Raw genomic sequence first — 19,332 nt, forward strand, 5'->3', positions numbered from 1 at the left:
TTACCAAATTTGATTAAACCAGGACCTATGTCACAACTAAGCAATGTCTGAAGCTCCAACACAGGTTGTGATTTTTAAAAGTGATTACAGGTAGGAATGTATACTGATATTGGAATACAAAAAAAGACATTTTCACTAGCCAATACAGAGCAGAACATTTAGACAACACTGAGCTACTCTGGTAAAAAAACAAGCATTATATTTATTGTACCGTATTTGTAAATCTCAATGTTAAAAAATGTCTTCCACAATGCTAATGCAGGTGGATTTTGGTGCAGGTTCCATAAATATTATAGGTTTAATATTTTGACAGTATCTGAAGCATAATCAGTGCAAAACAATTTATACTTGTCAGGTACAAAATGTGAGGCAAAAATTATATTGTTATTGAAATTAATTAAAATAAAAAGTTTTAAATGTGTCTGCCTTCCCCAGCAACTTGTTTGCAGACATAAAAAACATAGATCACTGTCTCATGAACTGATAAGCCAATGTACAAATGAAACAACATCCTTGTCTTGAATGATGTGGCTGAATGAAAAAATCATGAACAGTGTGATTGGAAGGATTGGCTACAGAGAATAAAGAACAACCTGGCTGCTTCTGTAAACAAACTGTGGAGTCAAGAAGCCAGGTTGGTTTCTCAATTTTCTTAACTGCTTGTATAGTCTATATTATAAATACCAACCATTGTACTGGCCACAGGATAATGTCCAAGAGCATTAAAGGGATCTTCTATGATTGTGGGGAAATGTAGTCCAAAGTTCTGCATTTTTTTATTTATGTGAAACATTGTGTTTGAGGGGAAAAAAGCGACAGTGGTTTGTACATGGACAAAGTTAAACTTATCTGTAAGTTTTTATTTACTGATTGAATTACCACAGAAACTCATTTGTAACTCAATTGTTTAGTTTTTTTGTAGCACATTCACAGCTGATAAACTGTGAATTCTGGTTTCAGTTCAGAACTATTACATCCCCAGAAGATGGCATTTTACTTTATTTTTATGAAACCTAGACCTAATCTCTGACTGCCTAAGCAACTGTTTTGTCATTTATTCAGTATGTCTGGCATGTACCAGTGGAACCACTCACAATTAAAAAGTTTCTAGAAACGTATCTCTTAAACGTAGCCAATAGACTGTGATTGTGACCACAGGGTAATAGCGCAGCCGCTGGGGATCGACCAGAAGCAAAAATATCCTTTATAAATGTTTGAAGCAGAACTTCAAACACACACGCACACACAGAGAGAGAGAGCAACAAAGAAAGAATACTGGAACTGTGCAGCACATAAAAACATAAAAAGACTTTACAGATATAGAAATTTTATAGATAAATCAATGGAGATATTGGTCTCTCCATCTCTCTCTCTCTCTCTCTCTCTCTCTCTCTCTCATGCTTATTGAGACAAGAGCTCTAAAGAATTTCTGATTTATGAGTCACCAGTCTTGACCGTGTCAAGAGAAGTCCTTCGCAAGGCAGCGAAAACTTACTAAAACACTTAACCGCTCCTGAGGGAGGACTGCAGCAGCCGACTACAGGGTTTCACCTGTGAAGAGCTTTTGGTTTGAAGCTTTAGCCTTAGACCATGGCCAGACCAGCCACCGCAAACCCAGGATAAAATTGTAAGATGGATCCAGGGACACATTTTAAAAAGCAATATTATATGCTTTAAATCTAGCATGCTCTTAAAACACTCTGTAGACATCCCTTACATGCACCAATTATGAACACACACATTCATTTACATAGACAAAACATGTATAATTCCAAAGAAAAGAAAAACCAAAATTATTTACTCTGAAGCAGATGCACATGAGCTTCATAACACTACACCAAATGCCAGGTATCAGTTATAATAATTTATTATATATTATAAGTTATTATAATACTTAATAATAATTAGTTCCATTTATATAGCGCATTTAACAAACCCAATGACGCTTTGCAATCATAATAATAAAAAAATAATAATAATAAATAAATAAAAAGCTTTATAAAGTTATAATAATGAATAGCGGATCTCTCTTACTTCAAAGTGCAAAACGAAAGTAATTATGAAACATGTTGGACAATAAAGTGAATAGTACACAATTATTGAACAACATATTACAGTGTAGAGCAGCAGGTTATTTCCTTTCAGAAAATCCTAGAAACCTAGAAAAATAAAGATGGGAAGGAATAACAAAAGAGCTAATTGATCCAAAATCAGAGACACACAACAGAGAATTACAACACTCCTACTTGACTCACAATGTGCATTTGCACCAAGTCCTAATCTCCAGTTTACTTAAGAGAATGAACTGTAATTCTTTGATGGATGTCCATAATATTACGGATGAAAAGTGAAAATGTGTTATGCGTGCTCAAAGCTCCAAAGCTGATTGTTTAGCATGCTGTTGTTCTCTACGTGCCCAAGAGCATAAAATGACTCAGAAAGGAAAGTACAATTTATGCAAAAACCTTGTGCTTAAGCTCCCATTTCAGAATCCCTCATGACTAACAGAGAGAATGAGGGAGAGTGAGAGAGAGAGAGCTCTAACTGATCTATCCAATGGAGAGTAGGAAAGACAGAGCATTAGAAAACTGATGAGCTTTTTGCTTTAAAATTTCAGCTTCGTCAAATTCTCCGGTAAAACTCTAGACCCTCTCCTGCTGCCTAATGTTCACACACACAAGCATGACCTTTAAAATCAGAACACATCAGCGGCTCCTCAGTGAGGGGGAACATCAAAGGATACCTTTCATTTCCAGGTGATACAAAATCTTGTGGATTAAGAGAACCACTAACATAAAATGAGCATTGCTTCTTTCAGGACATCAGTATTATTTAGTTAGTTAGTTGGTGAATCATACTCCCTAGTATTAAATCACTGCAGCTGTTATTTAAACGTGTTTGGTCATATAGGTTATTTGGGATTTTTTCCTGACAGAAGCAAGGGGAGTCATGAAACCAAACATTTCTCTCTACCACAATACCCCATTCACCATTAGTCTTTAGAAATGGAGAGAAAATACTGAGAACATTATCTTGGCCCTCATAAAGATGAATAAAATCTTATGGAACTCAAGGTATGTGGAGCCAAGATTAGCAAATGAGTTACTGGAGGATTCTAACTGCATGTACATACATATCTTCAAACATACACAGCCCCAGGAACCTGATCAAAAATATCCATTACTGTATGGTTTTGAAACCAGTAACGTACATATCAGTAATCCTGTTTTAAAGAAGCAAGAATCTTAGAGCCACTTATTTGAACTCAGATTTAACACTACAAATACATGCTGACAATTGTTTCTGCATTGATGTGAGGACTTAAGTAATGCATTAGAAGATCTAGGCCACTGGCCACAGCTTTCTGTTGCTCTACTGAGTGAAGATTAACCCTACTTATAATCCGACCGAACCAGAATGCTTGAATCCCCAAAAATGCTGCTCCAAAGTGAGTCTGAAGGATTGACCTGTCAATAAATGCCAATATGCTGGAGAAATACATTGTTAACCTGTGGCTGCCTTCTAAACCAAAAAGAGCTCTTCTGTTAGCAATGACGTGAAACAAGTGTCTCAGCAGACACATGATTTGTAGTCACCTTCATAAAATTAAAGAAAGCCCCACACATTATCATGAACCTAGTATTCCTGTCATGTGGGGTAAGCATCTTAAAATCAAATGATATGTCTTTTTATTAAAAGACATTGTAAGAACATTGAAAAATATCTGACCTATTTGTATACATACAATTCTGAGCAAGGGTATTGAAAAAACTGCTTAAGTACTTGTTTTTGCTTATCCATTTTCAGTAAAGTTATTGACATCCTGGTTAGAAGAACAGATTTATTCCCTGATTCCCTGATCAGAGTGAAGAGTTTCTAATAACAGCAGCAAACATGGTGACGGTAGAGGAGGTGGTAATAATGTGACGTTACTTACTACAAAAAGAAGAGCGTAAACAGTGTAAACGGCGGTAGATTTGAGGTCATAAAATACTTTGCAACATGTGAATGGATAATTATTTTCACTTATTCTACCAGTAGTTTTCCTTGAACTCTCTGCAACACTGCCCCCGCGGTTTCCAGTAATAATGTTCCCCGTTCATATTTGTAAGCCTTTTAAAAATGTGCACAAATATGGACAAAATGAAGGCAGAATATGGATAGAAGGCTTCATGCCTATACGTCTCTGTATTCAACTTTAAGCATCAATTATTCTTAAAGATATTTGATAGTAATTGCATATACTCTGACATTTGAACATTTTTTACATAAATACAATATCAGATAAACTTGTGTTGTTTATATATTTGACATCTTTTAATGCCATTCAAACAAATACATATTGCTTTTAAAAAAATTAAGATTCTCTTATTATTATCGAGAATTATATCATTCTCTAATATGGCTTATGACATTTGCCCAGTATTGTGAATATAGGTTTATAGTTTAGATAATTTCACTTCCCTCACATATTACATTTTGAAACAAGGTAAATAATGTGTCAGTGCAGTATGACCATGATAAAATGATTGCTTAAAAAGAGCAGTAGGTTGCATGACCTTACAGTATTCTTGCAGAAGTTTCATAATGAAAAATAATAAATATTATTACCCTCATTTTACTTGCTTTACTTGTCAAGGTATTATTTTTTGCAGTTTATAAATATGGGCTCTGCTTGACTGAAGAGATTTTCACAATTGTTTGCTTGCAAGAATATGAACTAAAATTACTTTAATGTAGTTTGGGCTATTTAATATTGGACAGTAATTATCATGAATGCCTAGACTGACACAATATAATACCCTGGCCTGCTGTTTTCCCTACGGCATACTACAACACACGTGTGTGTGTGTGTGTGTGTGTGTGTGTGTGTGTGTGACAAGTTTCCTAACTTTTCAGGAGAAACAAAAATGTTAAAATTAACTTATATATAATCTGGTAAGAGCTTTGTCTGTCTTGAATGTACAACAATCCCTCAGTAGCCCAGTTCAGCTAAGAGCAGAGGAAGGCCTAGTAACACATATCAAACAATACCTCTGGGACCAATTAACCTTACCTACAGCCACATTGTTCAGGGTATAGCAGTATGTTCACATCTCTCATGCCTGTCATATATATTATTATAGACAGCTTCAATGCAACCTTGTTTCTTAATTGAGCATAAGTACCCCTGGCTATGACCTTTGATATAACCATTATATCAAATACAGCATGCTAGACTTAATTGAAAAGGCCTTTTTAATTATTCTTCCACTTCAAGACTTAGACGCATAGGATGCTGTTTTTCTCTAAGTCATAAAGACCCTGTTGATGACCCTGATAAAAGTAAACTATAAGTGTGTGCACACTGCAAAAGGCTCTCTATTCAGGGAGCTGTTACCGTAACATGAGCCCAGAGAAACATGAATCGCATTATCATTCAGTACACGCAGGAAGATGAAGAAAGTCCTTGGTAAAATCTTCAACCCTGTGGAACTCCATTAGCATAAAGCTCAAAGCTCTCAGCGTGGGGAGACATTGCTGTAGAGCACCTGAACCTGTCTTCACAAAGCATCTCTTAATATGATTACTGATCTACTTAAGTGTAGTCAATATGGCACAAATATAACGTGACAGCTAAGGTCCCAAGATACAATAATATCCTGCTACTATATGATTCAACTGGATTTTTTTTTTTTGAGATGTGAGATTTTTTAATTTGAGATGTGAAAGATACATGGCAGTTTTTGATAAATTACAGTTTATACATTCTACTTCAAATTATCCAAAATGAACAGTACCATATCAAATTACACATATTTGGAATAGAATCAACCTCCTGATTATACAGAGCTTATTCACAAACACTGATCTTACATCTACTGTGATAAATTTAGTAAATAACAGCCTACAATTGACTACTGAATGCTTTTATGTATTTATTTATTTATTGAATACTGTCAATAAATCATGAAGTCTGGTCCAAAAGTATAAATGCTGCCCCTAGACCTCCAGAAAGATGCTTTATGAATACCAGTACTGCTCTGCTCAATAAGACCAGTTTCTCAGTAACCTTTTTTAACTATAGAGTGAAGAAAAGCTGAGCAAATAACATAAATCCTAATCCTAGATCAGCGCTCTTTGCTGAATACATTCCCTGATGCCTCTAAGCCTGAAGGCAGTGCACAGGTTCTAAGGTACAATACGAGCCTGTCAACAGCTTTAATAGTAATGGCTTGATCCCTTAAAGAAGGAAAACATTTCAAGGAAAACTGAAATTAATACTACTACTAAAATGATCATAGGTACCAGTGAAAAACATTCTCACACACACACACACACACACACGGCGGTGTGTATGATAGAAGCACACATGCCAGATTAGCAGCAGAAGTGTGAACACGATAAGACACACACAGCCAGACACACACTCAAACACATGCCAAAATAGAAGCACAGGTGAGAGCCTAATGAAACACATTCAGTCATGAATATGCACAAAAGCACATGCATGCACACCGACCTCACAAATATTACCAGTGAAATAACTTGATTGCATTAAACCTGTATAAATCATTCTATGATTTATGTGTCTGAATGAGGCTGCTTGCTTTTTGGATCAAGTCTTCCCCAGAGAACGTCAACTAATCTCGTTCCATGACACTTCTCCTCCGAGTACTAGCGCACCAACCCTAAACAGCACCAGTGACATTCAGATCCAAATAAAGAGGCAGCATGCAGTGAGTCATCGTCGCCGATGGCAACACCCATCAGGGTCATGCACCACCACCGGAAGACTGAGTACCTTTCAAAGTGTGAAACACCACAATCACTGGAAAGCCTGGAAACATCCTGTCATAGGTTTTACTTTCTAACAGCTGTACAGTAGATAGACAGCAATCCTATTTAACATAATGTGAAACTGTGGTTCACAACTCAGTTTTAAAGGGGGCATACTATGAAAAAAAAAACTTTTTCTGTGTAGGTGCACATTAACCACACACAAACACTGGAACTGGTCATTCTGTACACTGTTAGATCCTTGTGGTATTTTGACCCAAGGGAACTGTGCTAATTTGTATGTCCCCTTTAAAATTATGTTCATTAAAGAAACATTACGGAATATTTTTACTTTACAATTACAGCCTCAAAATCATTGTGATGCTCCACTGACTTGTTATAGGGAGAACAGATCTTCTATTGTTGTGGTCTGGGCTCAGCACTGCAGAAACAACAACATGTAACTACACTTGTGGGAGGAATCCGGATCGTGGGAGGAAACCGGAGCACCCGGAGGAAACTCACACAGACACGGTGAGAACACACCAAACTCCTCACAGACAGTCACCCGCAGTGGGACTTGCGGGTGCTCCAGGTACTTGGAGCTGTGTGGCTGCGACACTACCTGCTGCACCACTGTGCCACCCCAATTCGAATACAGTGTTATAAAAATAACAAAAAGCCATATCTTGCCTAGTGCTTCTTAAAGAAAGGTTTATATATGTAGTTCATTCATTATCTGTAACCGCTTATCCAGTTCAGGGTCGCAGTGGGTCCAGAGCCTACCTGGAATCATTGGGCACAAGACAGGAATACACCCTGGAGGGGGCACCAGTCCTTCACAGGGCAACACATACACACACACATTCACTCACATCTATAGACACTTTTGATTCGTCAATCCACCTACCAATGTTTTTGGACTGTGCGAGGAAACTAGAGCACCCAGAGGAAACCCATGTGGACACGGGGAGAACACACCAACTCCTCACAGACCGTCACCCTGAGCGGGAATCAAACCCTCAGAATTATTCAGAATAGAACACAAATCACAGATCAAAAGTATAAACTGAGAGAATGTATCATTTTAAGGGAAAAATACGTTGTTTCAAAATTTCATGGCGTCAACAAATCCCAAAAAAGTTGGGACAAGGCCATTTTTTACCACTGTGTGGCATCCCCCCTTCTTCTTACAACACTCAACAGACGTCTGGGGACAGAGGAGACCAGTCTCTCAAGTTTAGAAATAGGAATGCTCTCCCATTCATGTCTAATACAGGCCTCTAACTGTTCAATCATCTTGGGCCTTCTTTGTCGCACCTTCCTCTTTATGATGCGCCAAATGTTCTCTATAGATAAAATATCTGGACTGCAGGCTGGCCATTTCAGTACCCGGATCCTTCTCCTACGTAGCCATGATGTTGTGATTGCTGCAGAATGTGGTCTGGCATTAACTTGTTGAAAAATGCAGGGTCTTCCCTGAAAGAGATGACGTCTAGATGGGAGCATATGTTGTTCTAGAACCTGAACATAGTTCTCTGCATTAATGGTGCCTTTCCAGACATGCAAGCTGCCCATGCCACAAGCACTCATGCAACCCCATACCATCAGTGATGCAGGCTTCTGAATGGAGCGTTGATAACAACTTGGGTTATTCTTGTCCTCTCTGGTCCGGATGATAAAAGACCCCTGGCCCAGTGCAAACGTCTGAGCTTGTGGAGCTTGCTTAGAAATAGCTTCCTCTTTGCACTGTAGAGTTTCAGCTGGCAACGGCGGATGGCACGGTGGATTGTGTTCACTGACAATGCTTTCTGGAAGTATTCCTGAGCCCATTCTGTTATTTCCTTGACAGTGGCATTCCCGTTTGAGGTACAGTGGCGTTTAAGGGCCCGGAGATCACGAGCATCCAGTAGAGTTTTACGGCCTTGACCCTTACACACAGCAATTGTTCCAGATTCTCTGAATCTTTTGATGATGTTGATGTTATGCAGGGTTGATGATGATAACTTAAAAGCCTTTGCTATTTTACGCTGGGTAACACCATTCTGGTATTGCTGCATTCTGCGCAACAATGGTGCAATTGGTGATCTTCTTACCATCTTGGCTTCAGAGAGAAACTGACACTCTGAGAAGTTCATGTTGTCAATTGACCTAATTTGTGTTAATTGGTCTTCCAGCTGTTCGTTATATGCTCAATTTCCTTTTTCCAGCCTTTTTTGGGATTTGTTGACACTGTGAAATTTTGAATCAACATATTTTTCCTTTAAAATGTTACATTTACTCAGATTAAACTTTTGATCTGTCATCTATGTTCTATTACGAATAAAATATTGACATTTGCCATCTCCACATCATTGCATTCAGTTTTTATTCACAATTTGTTTAGTGTCCCAACCTTTTTTGGAATCTGGTTTGTATTTAAGATGTGTTGTGCTCCAATGACATTGCATTAGCAACAGGTTTTAAAAGACTGTGGTTTTATAACACAAATATGGTAGCACTGTGAGCGAGACCTAGCTAGCTGTGTGGGTAGCAAAAAACTGAGATGAACCCTAAGCTAGAACAGCCTATAATTTTTACAGTCTTCTGTCAGTGACCCAGATTTCGGTATTAGGAGCATTCTTAAGCAACTTGGTAGACCCTCATGATTAAGAAATTGCTTCGTGTTTCATAGCCCAAGTGAAAATATCCACAGTTTAGGGTATGGCTTAGATGTTGTTAGTCACCCAATGTGCGATATGCCAGGCTGTGTTGAAACAGCATGTTAGTTTGAAACATAAATTATGGATGCATAAAAAATGCATTAAAAAAGCATAGCAGAGCCTCGGCTTATAGTGCAGAGGCACGTTGGTGCCTAAGGGAAAACTGGGTGTCTCCTCCACACTCTGATGGATCGGTGACATAAGAAAGTGTTTCTGGGGAAAGGCTCCCCATATGAACGTGTTCCTGGAGGAAAAAACTCCAACAGGGAGAAATGGTGCAGAGCTTTTAATGTGGCTTAAAATGTCAGAAGTTGCACCTTCAAATGTGTGTGCATTCATGCATACATACACAACTAGTATTATATAAAAATCCAGTCACAACCACAGCCTTTTTTTCACTGAAAACCAGGAAAGTTGTTGTTGAACACTGATTTTTGCCGCTAAAGCACTAAACATCCATTAATGACTAAATAAACAGCTTCTCAAAAACTTGCACAAAAAGACTACACCTGGATCCCGCGCTATTTTCTTCTCAGCATGAATAAAACATTGCAAAAGTCTAATACTAACATTTTACTAAGTTTAAACCAAAACATTGCTATAGTGTCACTGCCATTTAATCTAATCTTCATGGCATTTTGTTTTGAAATAGTGAATCTAACGTGAACACATACAATTTTGTCTCCAACAATACCATTTTAAGTATTGCTACTATATAACAACATGCATATACAATTAAAATATGTTAACTATACTTCAAAGACCTTTCCACCTGCAGGTAAGGCTGGCCACTCTGCTGTGTGGACTGTTGTTGCCTAGTAGCCTTTTCCCACTGGGTCTTGCGCACTATGCTCTTTAGGAACCCGAGAGACAGCATGACTCCCCCCACCAACAGCGAACAAAACACAAGACTACAGATTTATGAAACTGGACGTTTATGCCATGACAAGCCATAAGTGACCATTTTGAGGGGAAAAAACAACTACAACAACAACAAAAAACACTTTAAAGTCATAATTTATAATGTGTTAATTGCACATTGTGCTAACAGAGAATGAAAGCTGCAAGGAGGCATTTAGCAATATGCAATGAAATATGAAATCACAGATCTTGAACTTAATACATATACCTTATAATATCATACATTGGCAAAATCTACATAAGCAGATCTATTTGAGGTTAAAGAAAAGTTGACATGGTTTGAGACAAAGTGATGATATAGGTTCACTTTCAGGATGTATCTACTTTAGTGTTAAACCAGTATTAAACTAAAGAAGCATACCTATGAAGCAACCATTGTTTGTAATAACAGGAAAAATTTGTAAAGCTGATATCCACCCCAAACTATTCCTTTAAAACTAAGTTCCTCAAAAATGCAAACTAATAAAGTTTGATCTCTTGTTTATAAAAACAATTATGTGTATTTCAAATATTATGAATTACGGGATATACCTTTGTGGTCCAGCAGCTATGAAGCAAGAAGTAATTTGTCTTATTCCAACAGTTGACAGCTCCTGCCTTTTAGCAGTTATCTTAATTTTAGATCCCTTAAGTTCTATTGGGTAGTAGAACCATAACTGGTGTTTCAGTTAACTGCAACTGTAAATTTAGGAAAATACATTCATGAATATATGACATCCTAATTTAAGTCATTACAGGCATTTATATGAATCTATATATGCCCAATAAAACCTATTAATATATTAAAATAATATATTTTTAAATGGGCCTAAAACTGTTATTTCAGTTTCACATTTGGGGGAAAAAACTAAATCATATATTGATTCAATTCATATATTGAGGTCAAGTTATGGAATTCTTTGTTTTCTTGTTGCCCTGAATGAACGTGGAACATCAAGCTTTATTTTCACTATTACCAAGAGGTTTCTACTTATTCTTTGCAGACTGGAGCTTTTTATTTCAGACTAGTCTGACTCACTGTTCTCTCTCCAGCACCTCTTGATATATTTCACTGTGCGTAACAGACACCACCTACATTTATTTATTTAGTACTCTCACTCTTCCTATTCCCTCATTCTGACCTTTCTCTGTCTTTCCACTGTCAAACATTCTCTCCTTCTTCATATTCCACTCAGCTGGATTGGTGCTCAGGTGCTACTAGCATAAGCTCAGGAGGCGATGATGAGCTCCTCTGGTCTGCACAAATATTAAAAATAAATCACTCCTAAATCTCTTTAGTTTCTGAAACTGTCTCCTTGTAAGTGCAAGTAGTACCGGAAAATCATTTCATATTACACACCTGCCAAGTGTGAACTGTTTCACATAATATACAGAGTCCACATTGCACACATAATGCATGTTTAAGTTTGTGAAATTGGTTGATTTTTGATAAAGTATGCTAAATTGCCAAATACGGTAAAGACATTCCATTGATAATATGAAAATTATGAACCATTCTGAAAAAAACCTGTATTGACTGAAGCTTCCACAGTTTCTGCAGTAAGTAATTTTTAGTAAATTGGTGTTGTTCAAATACAATTTTTCAAAAGCATATATTACCCAAAATATGTAAAATTCAATCTATTCTTAATTTGTGCACACAGCTACTGTACTGTGTTCAAGTGTGCACACACAGCTTGTATAGCAGAAAAACATTTTAATGAGCTTATATGGAATACTTGTGAGCCACTGCTTGTATTTGCAAAAGGTCACCCTGCTCAATTCCAAGCATTGGCTAGGGGTTCATAAAACCCTCAGCACTTGGCTATGGAGCAGTTGAACTGGGATCTCTAGAGAGACTCCATTCAGTACCTCTGAGATGAGTTGGACTGACATCAGTACCTGATGTCCTCACAGAAATGCTTCAATATTTAATGTATAACTTTCCAAGAAATTAAGAATTTGTTACTACAGCAAAGAAGGACAAGCCACCTACTAGTTTTTTTTCAGAATCTTTGTATGGATTGATGTCCAAATACGCTTGGGAGATGTGAAGCACCTCATGGAGCAGGTTTGTAATTCACATATTATAATATAACCACTCAATTTATTGTTAGCATGTACCACGAGGGGGACTATTTCTCACATATTCAGTCACATTTAGCAACTGCACCACAACCGGTGCTATTGTGCTTTACATCAACCATACCTTTCCTATTTTTTCATTTTTTATTCATCCCATGTTTTTGCTGATTTTTTTTATCCAGTGATTAATCTGCCCTAATGTAACAGAATTACATGCTAGAGGAGAAAGAAGAATACAAACTGCCCAGATTTATCACATAAGCTGACAGACATCTGTCTTCTGAGCAAAGAAATAGGGGGAAGGAGAGGGGCCATCTAACCCACCAAGAGAAAGCTTACAAATATTCAGCTCTTCTTCAATAGGAGAGAATGTACGGTAGTTTTAGGAATCAAAACTGGACTTTATACACTGTTTTTACCTTTAGTGACTATAATTTAGCTCTGCCATACCACATTTTTTCTAAGAATATAGAACCCCTTACATTGGATGTCTAAGACATTACTACAGATCAATCTCACAATTTCCTAATTATAGAGCCAAAGTTTAGACAACTGTGCTATTAGGAAATCACTGTGCAGAATGTACATATTTTTCATTTGTTTCCTATGGTGCCACAGAAGCAAAAGCACTTTATGAAGATACTCCATATCCTGCAAATATAACAGTGTGAGTATTTATGCTCAAAAGCCCAGGGAGAAAATGCACAGCAGAGAATATTTTAAATTGAATAAAAAGGTTCTCAAAAACAATTATGACTCTATGTTTAAGTGTGAAAGAGTGTGTGTATTTGAGCATGACATTATATGTGTTGGTGATGTGTGTGTATGCTTGTGCATGTGTGTGCTATATGTGTCATTGTTGTTCCCCCAGGCTTTCAGTCATAATTCTTTGCTTCAGCAGCCCACACTCAAGCAGACAGGGAAAATAAGTTTGATCTCACAACACAGCAGCCCCTATCCTCTACACACAGATTTGACGTGCCCCACTTTCACCAGCACCCCTGTCCTATCTGCTAACTTAGGCTAAATGCCAAATACAAAGACTAGTGCACTTGGCAAAGAAGCCTTCCATGATATTTAAATGTTTCCTTCCCAAGAATATATCATAAAGAGTCAAAGCACTCGTACAATCATATAAAGAGCCATTAATACTTTTTTGCCTAGGGACCAATGAAGTAAATCAGACATGTGTTAATGCAATAGCTTTGAAAATTGTACTGGAGCTCCAAGGCTATGTATGTTGTGACACCACAACAATCTCCACCCCCAAAAAAGGCCTTATAATCACCATTTAAATCCCAGCTGCAATAGTTACAATTAGATATTGCATACAGCATTTTTACTCCTTACAACACCCTGCATAAATCTCTCCACCATAAATAGAACTTTCAAAATATCTATAAAAATATTTATAAAAGTGAAACCTAGAGATATAAAAATATCTCTACCATAAAAAAAGTCTCTCACACACTAGGCAGTGTATTTGTAACAATATTGCGTTGATGTACCTTTTACAATATAAAATTTTCAGGCGTTGCCATTTACATTACTACCACCACTGTAAAAAATAATGACTTTGTACGTTTACAGCATCTTTTCACTTCAAACTGTTTAAGTGATTTGATTAAATGATATTTCATATTTGAGTATGAGAAAATTAAAAAATAAATCACTGGAATTCTAATCAGAACTGTGTCAAAATATTTAGTAACCTCACATATGGTTTCACACACAAATATTTAAGCACGCATCAGGAAGGCAGCAACCTTGATGTCTAAATAATGCCTGTTTTGCTGCTGCTGCTGCTGCTCTTACTAGAAATAAAATAGCATTAAAATAAAGAGATGTATACTAAAATGGTAGTATACTGACCAGAAACTTCAAGAAAATGGGGATTTGTGCACAGATTGCAGGACAAGGCTGATGATGTTTATTTTTTGTATACAAATCTGCTAATGTTGAGGTCAATACATAATAATGCAGAGATCTGAACTACATTTTCCTAAAAGAGCATTACAAAGATATGTCACATTTGCAGTAAACTCTTTACTGTTGAAATGCAGTAAAACAAATAAAATCCAGATATTTTGGCAGTGGGTGAAATAATATTTAAAATTTCTGGAGAATCCTTACCTATGTTCATTGGAGTTTTTTAAGCAATTATCTGCAAATATCAATACGATCTTGCTATCGTTTTTAATTCCAAAAATTCTTTCCAAATGTGCCACCTTGGCTCTGAAAAGCCAACAGTAAAAGGCCAGGCATTAGGTACTGGTTCAGTAATTGGGTCAGCCATGTCTGATGAGCTGTGGAAACCGAGATTGTGTGTTCATCTACAATGTTAGACAGGGGGTACTTTGCACTCGGCTTCTTCATGTATTTTTGTGCACGTTCTGTGAATGTAGGTGTGTTTGTGTGTGTAGGTGTGGGTGTGGGTGTGTGTGTATGTGTCTGCCTCCGGTAATGGGAACGAGGTGGCTCAGAGGAAATGTGGAAATTAACTGAAGGATGAAGGAAATGAAATGAAAAGAGAGACAGAGAGCGAGACAGAAATCGGAATGACAAAGTGCTGAAGAAAACCTTGGTGGCCTCTGACAGTGAAATGATTCACTTTCTCCCCAGCTCAATTTGACTGAGGAATTCTGACAACACACAGTTCGGTCCCTCCTGGGGAGAAACGGAGTTAAAACCAACACACTCCGCAGCCGAGTAGAGAGCAGAGAGGCTGAGCATGTGTGTTTTTTAGTTCTGTTGGAGATGTGCTTCTGTGACTTCTGCTGTTAATTAATGTTTCAGAGTGAAATGAATGCATGCAGATTGCCTATTGATATTCATCATTCAAGAGATTTTACATTTTCTGGTTACATTATCTGTAAAAAGCCAAATGAAATTATTGCTCCCGTAGTTCTCTCAGTTACAAGTTGATAAAAACAGAGCGCGTTTTAATCACTCATCAGACTTAATTGTGGCCTGACAAAAAATACAATACACTCAACAGTAAGCATGAATCACAAGCCTCATTCACAAGAATGCCCATTCACAAGTGAATTACTGTGCTCCATGGTTTCTTCTTAAAGGAATCCAGCTCAAAAAATATTAAAGTTTGGAGTAGTATTCCCATTTTCAGAACATGCTGATTTGTCTTTTCCATTCAGTATAAGCACAATTAGGGGAAAATGAAATGCAACGACAAATTAATGTCAAAATACAAATGAAACTTTGCTTTTCTGGTACCATTGATAAAGATGGCTGAGTCTGAACATGGATATATAAGTACACAGAGAAATAGCAGAAGAAAATAAGAAAATAGTGTGGTGCATCATATGCAGTCACAACAATGGTTTGAAGCAAGTCCGAACTAAAGGATTTTGGTCTGGCTGACATCCAAAAGCCTAAGCTCTCTTCCCAGACACAGGCAATCTCACCTCATCTCAACTGGAGTTCTCTAATTATTGGCCTTCACATTCTCCGGCACCCTACCCACAATCCACCTGGCTGCAGAGCATGTTAGCTGCCAAGTGAAGATTCAGCTCAGAGAACTGCAGTCATTCAAATATGTGTCTGAGCAGTAAGTAACTAACATTACACTTATGTTCAGATTCTGATGTCAGATTTTGATATTCTGATATTCCATGTTTTAAAAGGTGCCCTGACGCCTAAATGACTGTATACAATACACAGAGCAGTTCAACATACAAAACATACATTTAATTAAAAATTAAAATACTAAAAGTAACAATCTACCCTGTTTCAGCTTCTTTTATTAAAAAAATATAAAAAATAAAGTTAAAATTATAGCTCTTGAGTGATATGAAATCTTCAATACATTTAGGTATTGAACAATATGAAATATTACATACAAATTCTAAATTCCATTCAGAATATATATATATATATATATATATATATATATATATATATATATATATATATATATATATATATATATATATATATTCCTATTCCCCTCCTGAACTGTGAATTCTGACTGTGCTCACATTAGATATCCTTAGTCTCTCCAGGAATCTCCTTAAATGTAAAGCAAAAAAGAGAATGGACCAATTTAATAGCCTTACCTTTCTGTAGACCAACATGTTAGGAGAGTCATCTGTCTCTCCATTGCTGTTCTGGCCAAAGCTGTTGGTCTGCGCCATGATCCAGAGCCACTGCAGAGCAGATTCTCCAAAAGACAGCCGCTAAAACTGGACAGATGAAAAGTGCCTGTTACTCGCAAACAAGCAGAGATGGCATAAGAAAAAGTAAAAATCCTCGCCAGCATTTAATTTGCCTCACTCCTCTAATCATCTCAAACCAGCCTCAGAGGTGTCAGAGCAGATGAAACACATTTATGGGAAGAACTGTTTTATGGACCCCAATTTGCCACCACTGTAAACGAGGCGTTCAACTGCTGTGGTCCTGAAGCAATAGTTTGGTGAACCCAGGCACAAATGTGTTTGTTTAGCCAAGAAAACTTTGCGTCTTGAAGCTGCAATGCTAACGTATGCCGCAATGCTAAGTTTCTGCCCACCAGTTAGCACTCAACAAGCTCAATGCCTAAATCTTTACCTTATACTGTGTTCAGTTGTTATGTAATCTGTGATAGTAATCTTATGAAAAGCATTTGGAATCTTCCATGTACCGAATAAGATATCTTGGCTGGTTAAACCTTATTTTGAAGATATTCAGTTTTAATACAGCAGAGTTTGTTACCTACTGTCAGTGATTAGAAAAAGATATTAGAATGGATAGTGATTAAGTTAATAATTAGGGAATCCAAGTGCATCGTAGAGGGATTGCGGGACATTTCCTGGCTCCCTCCACTTAGAGCATACGTGGATGACATGACAACACTGACAACTACTTTGCCAGGCACCAGTGGTTATTGGAGAAGATAAATAAAGTTTAAACCTAGAACATTTAGAAGTTTGTCAATTGCCAAATATTCATGTGGGACATTTTTTGATGTAAGGAGAATTGACAGATTCTAAACTTGAGAAATCTAAGAAAGTTAAGTGTTTTGGCAGATGAAGCATTAAAGGATACAGGGCAAGCTGTGAGACGAAAAACTGAACTGGTGAATGTAGGGCTGCAACAACTAATCGATTAAATCGATTAAAATCGAGTATTAAAATGGTTGGCAACTAATTTAATAATCGATTAGTTGGGTCTAAGTTATTATACACACAGGTACAGTTGCTACACCCTAATATGTGGCAGTAAGCCAACCAAAGTCATGGCAGTAAAGCACCATTAAGCTGCACAACATCACCCCCGAGTTTTCTCTTCCACCTTAAATGTGTCAGCTCGACCAGCAGTTCCAAAACAAGCCATAGTCAAGCTAACGTTAGCGATAAGTTCTATTTTTCTCTCACTCAATGTCACTACAGCCTGCTACAGTAGTTAAACAAGATGTCTCATTTGTAGTCATTTATATCACTCTTGTATTTAGCAAGTTTTCCGTTCCACCTTAAACTGGCAGCAGTTACATTCAGAGTAAAAAAAATCAATCCAAACATTTTTTAAATAACATATTTAAAGCCTTTTTCAATGTCTTTTCTGACTTTGGCATTGTGTGTTAGTGTTTGAGTATCACAGCCAAGTGTATATTTACATTACATACACTGTTGTGTTATTAAATATTGATAAATATAAAATTAATGTAACTGTCGGTTTAATTCTTCATGTAAACACTAATTTTTAATAATGGTAGGTTGTGTGTTCCTTATACAATTAAAACATTAGTTCTCTAAAATCTTAAATATCTTAACAATATCTGATCATATGTGTTAGCTGAAATTCCCTTTTATTCTCAGCACATGGCAGCATCACCCAATATACATTTATGTAATTTCAATTTGCCTGCATTGTTGTCTGCATTTTAGATATATATTAATTAGATAAATAGTAATTATTAACTTTAAAAAGACATTTAACTGTTCAACTGTTCACCATCTGTAAATTCAATATTTGAATAGGATTTTGTTTAACAAATCAATATAAAGAAATACTGGTTGCACATTTAAAAAAAGATTTTATGTGTTTCTTTACATTGATTCTGCTGCTATAAAATTATTTATTTTTTTGTACTCAATGTAGCATACATTTAATTTTTTATCTGAGTTGTTGGAAACAAGTTTTGTAAAAAGACAGTTTGGTTTATTAAATAAAATTCTGGAAATCATATTTGGCTTGTTTTCCTTTTTATCTGATTAATAATCAATTAATCAAATAAATAATCAACAGATTAATCAATTATCAAAATAATCGTTAGTTGCAGCCCTAGGTGAATGCTATTAATAGCATTGAGAAATCTTGTTTGCCAGGAAAGTTGAAATGGTAGTGTCTCCATTTTGGCTTGCTGCATCATGTTAGATGACCACTGATGCCTTATAAAATCCCAATTACAGAAATAGAGAGGCTGGAGAGGATTATAAACAAGGCTATAGGGAAGTGGCTTGTGGTTCAGTGTTGTCTAAGTATCATGGCATGGTATAAGGACAAGTTACTGGAGCTACCGCTGACAAGTGTAGTTAAGGGATTTAAATGTGCTACGGTAAGTCACAAGATTATTTTGTTAGGATCTAAGGATGGTGTGATAAAATATGCAGCACCTGTCACAAAAGCTGTAAGGGAATGGAAATCCACAAGAGGCAGTGCAACTAGCCAAGTGATTGGCCAAGTGCGATGTGGAAGAGCTGGCCTTAGGTCAACTGAATTGTGAACATCTTTAAATAAGGCCACATTGTGTTTAATAATGCTACACTGCCAGACAGAAGGTGAATGGTGAGAAGTTTTATTCACGAGCAGGAAAACCTTGGCATGCAACAGCAGCATACAAGGAAAACAAGGCAAATTATTTCGATGGGGAAAGTGTCTACATAAGTGT

The 19,332-nt window shown here is 36.8% G+C and overlaps 1 protein-coding gene across 3 annotated transcripts in view; it reads right to left on the reverse strand.

Moving 5' to 3' along the window:
• Positions 1-19,332, reverse strand: part of rgs7a (regulator of G protein signaling 7a) — a 69,572-nt gene that overhangs the window by 44,629 nt on the left and 5,611 nt on the right. For all 3 annotated transcript variants that reach the window (XM_066682310.1, XM_066682296.1, XM_066682303.1), the window contains exon 2: positions 16,523-16,648. In XM_066682310.1, the coding sequence (XP_066538407.1) occupies positions 16,523-16,600 (78 nt within the window). In that variant the 5' untranslated portion in view covers positions 16,601-16,648. The remainder of the gene's footprint in view (positions 1-16,522; positions 16,649-19,332) is intronic.

Source organism: Hoplias malabaricus, chromosome 1 (assembly GCF_029633855.1).
Source record: "Hoplias malabaricus isolate fHopMal1 chromosome 1, fHopMal1.hap1, whole genome shotgun sequence".
Taxonomy (NCBI): Eukaryota; Metazoa; Chordata; class Actinopteri; order Characiformes; family Erythrinidae; genus Hoplias; species Hoplias malabaricus.